We start from the raw sequence: 11,547 nt of genomic DNA, 5'->3' as shown, positions 1-11,547 counted from the left end.
CTCTCTTCTCTTTCTCTTTCTCTTTTCTCTTGTTTGAATACAAGAATTTTCTTTCTCTCAACCCAAACTCAAATACAATGATTGAAATAAATTGAAGAATAAAAAACCAAATAAACTTTCTTAGATGTAATAATACATGAAAATCTGGAAAGTATTAAGTTTGAATTCAATTTTCTAAGCTATAAGTAGGAATATCTGCTGCTCCACGTTTTGCTCCATTAGTACATTATGGGCGCTAGAATGTAGCATCCCACCAACCACTTTTGTAGCCGTTATTCCACTTAATCAGCTTCCACTCCTTCAGATATGCGCGTGCTAACAATAAGGCAGTTGGTTGTGCTCCCTAGAGTTTAGGAACAAACTGATCAGAATCTTCGTTCCTTATTTGTAGCGATGGTAGTTAGATACTGCTGCACGTTCATTTTGCTTATACATTTCACCTGCGCATATACCACTAACTCCACTAACATTATGGAATTCAAATTTGATAAAGTTAATATTCCATAATATCGAAATCATACAGTCATGTAATGAGTCGATAATATAAACAATTAGATTACATAACTTAATTTTGATTAAACTCATAATCAATTCTCCATAAGTTATTAATAAGCTAATTGTATGAAACGATAATAAATCTAATCTATACTACTAGAATAAAATCTAATTAAAGACATAAAATTAAATCTAATAGAAAAAATAAAACTAACTAAAATAAGATTACTAAAATAAACTAAACTAAAAACCACATCATTTGTCATCATCAAAATAGTGAATACAACATCATATTTAGGAATTAATTAACACTAATTAATATCAAACACCTCAAGCAAGCACCTTTACAACCTTCATGAGCACCCGCTAGCTTAACTTTATTACACGTTAAGCATGTAACTAAACTAATTAGCTAATTAATTCAAAACAAGTTTGGTACGAATAATATACTAAATGATAATTAAACAACTCTTAAATAATATTAGTGATAATTAATTCCTATTAACTCTCTTAATCTTGTTTAGCAAAAAATGAATTTTAGCTCTGGATACAAGTGCCCTTGTTCCTAAGCTTAGGTCGTGCTTTTCTTTGTCATTATATTACTATCTGGATTACAGCAAATTAATCCCTTGAAAATTAATTATCAAAACTAACCACAACCAATCAATTAAAAATCTTATTAAGAACTTCAGATTGCTTAGGATAGAGTAGGTACATGCATATGGATTAATAACAAGCAAATAGTCGTTCTCAACAATCACTTGTGAGTACTCTAGTTCCCTAGCAAACAAAAACCCTCGTGCATGATACGTTCATGAATATTATTGGGCCCATGGCAAAATTAAAATTAATGGGCCCCTAACTATCCTGTACATAATTTTCTGCATTCCAAACTAGGCACATACACCCACAATGTCCGCAAATAAATGAAATTATTTAAGTGGAAACAAGAGTAGAATAATGGACACAATGTTGTACTTGTTAAGTAAAGTGTTTTACTTATTCCACTGCCTCAATTGTGATAGGTATCAACATCAAAATAATGGACACTATAACATTAATTGGAAAAAAAAGGAACCTATCATCTTTTCTCTTTCTCTCCTTCACCCGTGTCAATAGATTACATATCTATTGTCAAAATTCTGGGAAGCTCAATTCATCCAAGTTTTTACATTTAAGTGAGAAATTCTTATCAACTTTCAGATTCATTACCAAATTTATTTTCGAAACTTGAAAACCTAAATATCCGAAACCTTAATTTCTTGAAGGTTCTATTTCTCTCTCTTGGTTCATAATTATGGTAGCTACCTTGACTTCATCCCGTGTATTTGATGTCGTATGATGCCATTGCTACTGTCACTTTCTCTCTTGGTTCTTTGTTGAATCCTGATATAGCGAAAGGTGAAAATGAGCTATTTATTCTCGAATTTGTTCTTCTTCCAGTTGGATTTTGAACATAATCAGGGATTAATATATATTCAGTTGATTTAAGAAATTGATAGATTTTAGGGAAAAATGTTAACGGATAAATACAAGTAGCTCAGGTAGGTGTGCTTTTGGAGGGAAAATCAGTTAGAGTTTGTTATTAGTTTGTTATTCTGTTACAAATTTTGTTACAAACTTATATTCAGCTCAACTATAAATATTGAAGTTAGCTACTGTAATAAATCATGAAATGAAATAATATCCTATTCTTCCTCTCAATCTATCTATCTCTCTCTCTCTCTCTCTATTTCTCATATGTTTCTTTCTATTCTCTCTCTATCAATTCATCTCTATTTCTTCTTTTTCTTGAAATCTCTTGCAAGGACATCAGTCCTGCAACATTGGTATCAGAGCCAACTGCTGCTCACTCATAGAATTTCCATCAACGGAGCTTTAATCTGAAAATTCAAACATTCTGAGCACCTCTTTCTAGAGCTGTTAGTAAGAAGTTTTCAGATATGGAAGAACAAGTAAAATTGCTGGAAAAGCGTCTCGAAGAGCAATCTAATAACATGCTTCTTTTGATGCAAATGGTGAAGGAGATGAAGGATATCACCAGTTCTTCTGAAACCTAGAGAAATACTTCAAATAATGAAGTTAACTCCAATAGACCTCAAGGTATGATACCAAAACTGCAATTTCCTACTTTTGATGGATCTAATCGAAGAATCTGGATAAAGAAGTGTAGTAGATATTTTGCTTTGTGTAAAATTGCTGATGAATGTAGAGTAGATTTGGCATCTTTATACATGATTGATAAAGCAGAATTGTGGGTTTCGAGTTATTTGGCTGTAAGAAAAAATGTAGATTGGGATGATTTTATTCTTGACTTGACTGCAAATTTAAAGATGGGAAGGGAATTAATGCAGTAGAAAATTTTAATAAGCTTGAGCAATCTGGAACTTTAGAGGAATACATTGATGAATTTGAGAATTCGAGGTCTTTGCTAATGCAAAATGGTCATGTATTAACTGATGAGTATGTGTTAGAAAGTTTTGTGGGAGGTTTGAAACCTTCTGTTAAACCAATGATGAAGGGCCTTTAACCCTTCATCTATTTCTGAAGCTGTGAGATATGCAAGATTGCAAGAAGAACAATTACTAGCATGTGCTGCCAAACCTTCTCGAAGATCATCTTACCCATATTTTTCTACAAAACCAATACAATCTGTTCCTTATAAAAATAATACCAATAAACCTCCTCTTCTTCCTACCCCAAAACCTTCTCAATCTTTGGTAAGATATCAACCCAAACCTTTCAAAGACATTCCAGCAGATGTGAGGGCAGAAATAATAGCAAAGGGTCTTTGTTATTATTGTGATCAAAAGTATGATAGAAAACATAAGTGCAATTTTAAAGAAACCCAATTGTTTACTGTTGAAGTCCCTAGTGAAGCAAAAAGTGATGATGAAGAGGGTAATAATGGAGATGGAGATGTGGAAGCTAGAGAAGAACCCTGTCTTTCAGTTAGTGCCCTTTCTGGTAACCAGAATTTTCACACCATGAGAGTGGTTGGATTGGTGCAGAGTAAACCTCTTCACATTCTAGTAGATTCTGGTAGTAACCATAACTTCTTAGACCTAGCCTTAGCTAAGAAATTGGGGTGTAAGATTGACCAGATAATAGAGATGGAAATGGATCGGGTTCGGGGCTGGGGGACCATCACCCGCATCCATCACCCGCCTCCATCCACCCCACCCGGTCAAACATCCACTCAAATCCATCCATCCATCACCCACGGGTGAAACGAATGGATCGGGTGATAAACGGATGAACTATGTTAAAATCAAAATAATAAAAAATATCAATATCATCAAATAATTAAATCGAAATCCAAACTTCAATTAATTAAATCGAAATCCAAACTTCAATTAATTAAAATACACCGATACAAAGTTCAACATTCAACAACATCAAATAATTAAGGAGTCAAATAAAGTTTAGCCTACATATGGCAATATCTTAATTCATTATAAAAGTCGGAAAATAAAATCAGTAGCAAGTAGCAACATAACAATACAGTAGCACAACACATCATCACAACCATGTACAGCAGCAGAACAACAAGACAGCAGCAGCACAACACCACCAATAATCACAGCAGCAACAGAACAACATCACAGAAATGTACAGCAACAGCAGCAACGAACAAGGCCCTCCACTACAAGTCTACCACTTGCATAATCATCATATATTTTCATCTTCATCTCTCTACTAATAATTAAACAAACAAATGATTAAGATAAGAATAATATTTAGAAAAGTAATAAGTTAGGAAGTAGGAACTTAGTGTGAGGGAAGGAGAAACACTAGAAGGTGTTGAAGGAGGACATGATGAATCATATCCAGATTCATTACCATCATTTCTCATTTATCTATATCACAATTCACATAACAACCCAATTAAAATCAAGCAAAATCCTAAGTCCTAATCAAATTATATAGAAAAATCAACAACATAAAAGAAAACGCACATTTTAAGAACTACCATTTTGAAAATGCAAATTTTTCCCCCTTAAGAAAATGCATATTAGAAGAGAACACAAATTTTGACGAGGATTAAAATTTAAATTTAAAAAAAAAACTGAATTTGAGTTTATAATCTTACTTGAGTTGAGAAGAATCCTCCGGTGAAGCTATGGCAGTCCAACATTATGGTAATGGTGAGAACAGCACTACTTGCTTGAGTTGAGAGTTGAGATTCTTGCGAATGGAAGCTGCACCCTAGGTTAAAGTTTAATTGCTTTGTTTGGGGTCTTTGGGCCTTTAGACAATGAACCTTTGACAATGGACTAAATGAACCCAAAACAAAAAAAATATATTTTTTAACTTTAAACGGGTGATGGGTCGGGTAGTAAACGGGTGATGGATGAAAAAATATCACCCGAACCCGACCCGAATCCGTCACCCGATTATCCGTCACCCGGCTATCATCCGTTTAAACCGGGGTTTTCACCCACTTAATAAACCGGGTGGAGCGGGTGGTCGGGTGATCCACTGGATATTTCCATCTCTACCAGATAAGTCCTCAGGCCATTAGCAGATGGAAACTCCCTGATATGTCAGCATAAGTGTACTTCTTTTCATTGGACAATGAATAAGAAGGAATTCAGTACTGAATGATGTTGATTCCTTTAGGGGGATGTGATATGGTTTTGGGAGTACAATGGTTAAGTACTTTGGGACCAATTATTTGGGATTTTAAAGAATTGGTGATGAAGTTTGAGTTGGATGATCATGCTTTTTCTCTAAAAGGTATTCCTCCACAGAAGATAAAAGTAATTGAAGGAACTCTAGGCAGCAAATTAGTAGAGAATGCAGTTCAATTCTGTGTTATGCAAGTCAGTGAGTTGTGTGTGACTCAAGATCAGAAGAATAAAGAGATCTTGGTGTCAGTAGAGTTCCAGTTATTAAAAGAGAAATATACTGATATTTTTGCTGATCCTGTAGAGTTGCCACCTCATAGGGGAGTATTTAATCACATAATACCTTTGCAACATGATGCTGGACCAGTGAGCATTAGACCCTACAGATATCCTTTAAAACAAAGGGATATAATTGAACAATTGGTGTAAGAAATGCTTGATAGAGGAATCATACAAAACAGTTGTAGCCCCTTTGCTTCACCATAGTGGTGTTAATTGGCAAGAAAGATGGGACTTGGAGACTATGTATAGACTATAGGAAATTGAATAGGAAGACTGTCAAGGACAAGTTTCCTATCCCTGTAGTGGAAGAACTCATTGATGAGTTAGCTGGAGCTGCAGTGTTCACCAAGCTAGACTTGAGAGCTGGATATCACCATTTCAGAGTACACCCATCTGATGTGTTTAAAACAACATTTAAAACACACACATGGCATTTTGAATTTCTTGTTATGCCTTTTGGCCTAACAAATGCCCCAACATCATTCCAAGGATGGATGAATCAGGTTTTTAAACCTTTACTCAGGAAGTGTGTCCTTGTGTTTTTTGATGATATTTTGATCTATAGCAAATCCATCACTGAACATTGGCAACATTTGGAGCAAGTATTTCTATTAATGAGGCAGCACAAGATGCACATTAAGGAAACCAAGTGTTCATTTGCAAAAAGTAAAGTGGAGTATCTTGGACATTTCATCTCAGGGTCTGGGGTTGAGACTGATCCTAAGAAGATTGAAGCTGTGTCTAAATGGCCTTCTCTAACTTTAGTCAAAGAATTAAGAAGTTTTCTGGGCTTAACAGGATATTACAGAAAATTTGTGCAGAATTATGCTATAATATGCAGGCCCTTGCATGATTTACTTAAGAAGGATGGGTTTGTATGGTCTACAGCAGCACCGGAGGCTTTTAATGCTTTGAAACTTGCTCTGGTGTCTTCTCCAGTTTTAGCTGTACCAGATTTTTCAAAGCTTTTTAGTGTTGAAATTGATGCTTCTAACATGGGTATTGGTGCTGTTTTAATGCAGGAAGGCCATCCCCTAGCTTATATAAGCAAATCATTGGGGCCTAAATGACAGAAATTATCAGTTTATGAGAAAGAATTACTTGCAATTGTTTTTTCAGTTCAGAAATGGGAACAATATCTGACTGGAAATCATTTCATCATTAGGATAGACCGGAAAAGTTTGAAATGGTTATTACAGCAGAAAATTTCAACACCATTTCAACAATTTTGGTTGTCCAAACTTATGGGATTTGATTATGAAACCCAGTATAAGAAGGGACAAGACAACCTGGCTGTAGATGCATTATCAAGGGTCCAAGGTGCTGAAGTGTTGTGGTTAGCTTTATCAATGGTTGATGCTGAATTGATTACTCACATTAAGAAAAGTTATCAGTTAGACTTCAATTTGATCTCTATTATTGAAGAGCTCCAAGATGCAGCAAGTTACATGGGCTTTAGCTTGCAAGGAGGCTTATTAAGGAAGCACAAGAAACTTGTTATAGGCCCTGATGCTCAATTAAGGTTGAAGTTGCTCACTTGGCAACATGCATCTCCAGATGGTGGTCATTCAGGCAGGTATTTAACTCTTAGAAGATTGAAAGCAGTCTTTTATTCGAAAGGCATGAGTCTAGATGTTAGAAGGTTTATAAGAAATTGTCACATTTGTCAAGCTTCTAAACCTGATAATGCAGCAAGCCCTGGTCTTTTACAGCCCCTACCAATCCCTCAAGAAGTATGGAATGATATATCTATGGATTTCATTACTGGTCTTCCTTTATCAAATGACAAGAGTGTCATTTTTGTAGTGGTAGATAGGCTTAGCAAGTATCCCCATTTTATACCACTTGCTCATCCCTTCACTGCAGTAGATGTTGCACAAGCCTACTTGGATAATGTATTCAAGCTACATGGGTGGCCAAGGAGTATAGTTAGTGATAGAGATTCAGTCTTTCTCAGCAAATTCTGGAAGGCCTTGTTTTCCATTTATGGAACTGAGTTCAATATGTCTTCTGCTTACCATCCTCAGACAGATGGACAAACAGAAGTAGTAAATAGGTGTTTGGAGACTTATCTTCGGTGTATGAGTGGAGATACTCCCAAGAATTGGAGCTTTTGGCTACCTTTGGCTGAGTGGTGGTATAACACCCACTTCCACTCTTCTACTCAGTTCACACCTTATGAGGTTGTGTATAACCAACCTCCTCCATTACATTTACCTTACCTGGCAAGAGAGTCTGTAAATGAAGTGGTTGATAGAAGTTAATAAGGAGATAAGCTATGATAAGTAACTTGAAGCATCATTTGACCAGAGCTCAGATCAGAATGAAAAATCAAGCTGATCAACACAGGTCTGACAGAGAATTTCATGAAGGTGAATGGGTTTGGCTGAAATTGCAACCTTACAAACAATAGACTCTTCAGCATAGGGTCAACCAGAAGCTATCCCAAAAGAATTTTGGCCCTTTTCAAGTGTTGGCTAAGATTGGAAAAGTTGCTTACAAACTGTCATTGCCCACAGAAGCTCAGATACATGATGTTTTTCATGTATCTCAATTGAAGAAATTTCATGATATTCTTCCAGTACCAGTACATATTCCTCAATGGTTACATGACCAATCTACTTCGACTGTGATTCAACCCAAAGCCATATTAAGGAGGCGGTTTGTAAAACATCAGAATAGAGTTATCACTCAGTACTTAGTTCTATGGGAAGGGTTTGAAGAACATGAAGCTTCTTGGGAAATTGCTGATTCTTTTGAAACCAGATTTCCTGATTTCATTGTATCATAGACTTGAGGACAAGTCTTTTATAAGGGGGAAAGTATGTTAAAGGATAAATACAAGTAGCTCTAGTAGTTGTGCTTTTGGAGGGAAAATCAGTTAGAGTTTATTATTAGTTTGTTATTCTGTTACAAATTCTGTTACAAACTTATATTCAGCTCAACTATAAATATTGAAGTTAGCTACTGTAATAAATCATGAAATGAAATAATATCCTATTCTTCCTCTCAATCTATCTCTCTCTCTCTCTCTCTCTTTCTCTCTCTCTATTTCTCATCTGTTTCTTTCTATTCTCTCTCTATCAATTCATCTCTATTTCTTCTTTTTCTTGAAATCTCTTGCAAGGACATCAGTCCTGCAACAAAAAAAATAGGGAGATAGATATATGAAGAACTGCCATTGAATATAGGATTGTACTTATCGTTTTTGGAACTGAATTTTTGGGGTGGTTACTATGCAGTGGGTAGAATTTTTGGGAGTGAGAGTAGGTAGAATTTTTAGAGGGTGAAATGCTGAAATTGTGGGGAGGAAGTTTTATTTTTGGTTCTTCAGTTCTCTTCCTTCCCGGTCTTCAGCGTGTCATGTTCAACTTTCTTCTCTTTCTTTCTCTTTTTTTTTAAAGGACGAAGACTTTCAAAAATTTTGGGATCTTATGACTTTATGAAAAGTAATGATGTATAGTAAATTGTCTTATTATTACGACAAGAATGAATAATGGAATTGACTATGATATTACATCCCCCCCCCAAAAAAAATTAGTCGAACAAAAAATGTGCGTTGGACGCGACTTGTTGCACTGGCGCACAGTACTGCGCCTGGCACAACCTCTGGCATCGGGTGCTTGCTGGATTTTCCGATTGATTTTACTCGATGTGAAGCGATATGTCGTCAATAGTATAACTTTTTAGGAAGGATAATAAAATAGATTATCACTCTGTAGGAAGTAATAATAAAATAATATTGCATATATTATTACTCATTATGAAGCAATAATACTGTTGCATATATTATCACTCGTTAGGAGGCAATAATAAAATAATATTGCATATATTATTACTCAATAGGAAGCAATATATATTATCACTGCGTTAGTGATGGCCACTGGTGCGGGCTGGGGCGCCGGATCGTGGGCCATAGCGGGCTGGGTTGAGATTTCACGGTCCAGGACCGGACCGTGAAATTCATGGGTTGGGCGGGGTAGTCCGCGGGTTGAAAAGCTTCACCCACACCGGTCTGTTACCGATTTTCACGGTTTGGGAAGCAATTCTGGCGGTTCGTGGGTCTAGTCGGCTGGACCAGGCTGGCGGGCCGACATGAGAATTTCTTTTCAAAATTATTTAATCATTGAAATTATTCATTATTGTTACATAAAATTTTTAAAATGAATTAAAATATATATTGTTATCAATATTAATGAAATTTCATTATTTTAAAATTTGATTGAATTATAATATATGAAATTTGAATAAAACATATACAATTTGATTAAAATATACACAATTTGGTTCAATATTTACTTGGACTAGGCTGGTTCGGTTCATGGATCCGGCTGGACCAGTTTCATGGTCCGGGATGGACAATAATTTTAGTAGCTCGCTTTAGTCGGTTGGGCTCAAGAAATCTGGCCCACGACCCACCCACCAATTTCACGATTCGAGCTTGGCTGGATTGACCCGCACTGTTGGCCATCTCTAACCTACGTCTAGCGTACTGTGCTGCACTAGGCATAGCTTGCATGCGTTTGGTGCAGTTTGATGGACTTAAATCTTTTGTTTTAATAAGTTTATTTGAGACTCGGATGGACCAAAAGAGGGTTTTAATTATTGAAGGGGTCGAACCTTGAAAAGGTTGCCTACTTATCCCGATAGGAATCAAGCCGCACGTAGTTTATGCTAAGAATTGGATTACTTTTACCAATCAAAGAATTGGCTATGGATTACACATAAATTTCTTGAGTAGATCAAGATTAGTTAGATTATGAAATTTAGTGCCGCCCATGTCAATAAGTTGGGTTGCACCTCTAGATAGGATTGTTTTGACAATATATGGACCGGCCCACGTAGGTCTCAATTTACCTCGGGGATTTAACACATTGTTCCTTAATGCCTTGAGCACTATTAAGTCACCCTCTTTAATGTTTCGGGGTTTGTCATTCTTATTGAAAGATCGTGCGATACGATTTTGATAAACTTGCACATGATGTAATGCAGCTTATCGCCATTCATTGCGTAAAATGAGCTCTTCGAATCTAGCATTGACCCAGTCAGTTTCAGGGATTTTACTTTCTAGGACAATACGTAGGGATGGTAATTTTAATTCAATAGGTTGGACAACCTCTACTCCATACTCCATAGACAAGGGAATAAGGTGTAGTGTCGGTAGACGTTCGAATGAAAGTGCAGTATCCCCATAAGGCAAAGTGTAGTTTGTTTGGCCAATCCTTATAATTTTCAGTCATTTTCTGAATAATGACTTTAGTATTTTTGTTGATTGCCTCTACAACACCATTAGCTTGGGGTCGATATGGAGAGGATCGGTGATGAATGATGCTATATTTTTCAAGGTTTTGCTCACATTGAACTTGGAATGGGTACCTTGATCACTTATGATATCGGGGGGGGGGGGGGACCCCATAACAACAAATAATTGTCTTTCTAAGAAGGCAGCTACGTGTTTGGCTGTCAACTTGGCATACGATGTTTGCTTCTACACACTTAGTGAAATAGTCTATGGCCACGAGAATGAATTCATGTCCCATGGTGCCAGGTGATGTTATTTTTTCAATGATGCCAATGCCCTAAGTGGAGAATGGCCAAGGTGAGGTAAAGGTGTATAATAGTGACGGTAATAGTTTTTTTCCATTGTAGTCCAATAATAGCCTAAGCAAATGATCTTTTGGGCTAACATGCGTTCGTTCATGTGCGTGCCACAAATTCCACTATGGACTCGATCCACAACTGTTGTGGTGTCTGGTTTATTGATACAAAGCAGGTGCATGCCTTGCGGCGTTGTTTTGTACAATGTCCTCGTTATAGTCGACATATTGGGAGGCTAAGACCTCAAGGCATGTTGGGCTATTATTGAGCTCTAGGTTGATATTCTTATTTATTTAGGTAGTTGAGGATATCAGTTTACCAGGGTTCAGAAGGAATATGATCTGGTTCGATGTCTAGGGTGTGAATATAAGCAGGCTCTTGCCTTCTCTCAATGACAAGGGGCATTTCTAGCATCGCGCGAGGAATCCTAATCATAGAGGATAAGTGGGTCGACAAATTGGTTTTCTTATCAAGGAAGATATGTGTATTTTATTTCTTTTTTTTTTGGTAAAAATGTAAGTATATATATATACCAAAAAAC

At 36.3% G+C, this 11,547-nt stretch overlaps 1 protein-coding gene across 1 annotated transcript in view; it reads left to right on the top strand.

Moving 5' to 3' along the window:
* The window catches only part of LOC104899140 (uncharacterized), a 13,393-nt gene extending 6,915 nt beyond the window's left edge, over positions 1–6,478 (top strand). Inside the window, exons 3-6 of the mRNA XM_010686277.2 lie at positions 2,837–2,984; positions 3,046–3,623; positions 5,202–5,492; positions 5,594–6,478. Coding sequence (XP_010684579.2) covers positions 2,837–2,984; positions 3,046–3,623; positions 5,202–5,492; positions 5,594–6,478 — 1,902 coding nt within the window. The remainder of the gene's footprint in view (positions 1–2,836; positions 2,985–3,045; positions 3,624–5,201; positions 5,493–5,593) is intronic.
* The last annotated feature ends 5,069 nt before the right edge of the window (positions 6,479–11,547 follow it).

This window comes from Beta vulgaris, chromosome 7 (assembly GCF_026745355.1).
Source record: "Beta vulgaris subsp. vulgaris cultivar EL10 chromosome 7, EL10.2, whole genome shotgun sequence".
Classification (NCBI taxonomy): Eukaryota; Viridiplantae; Streptophyta; class Magnoliopsida; order Caryophyllales; family Amaranthaceae; genus Beta; species Beta vulgaris.
Note: the sequence above shows the minus strand (reverse complement) of the source record. Positions and strands in the feature narration are given on the sequence as shown.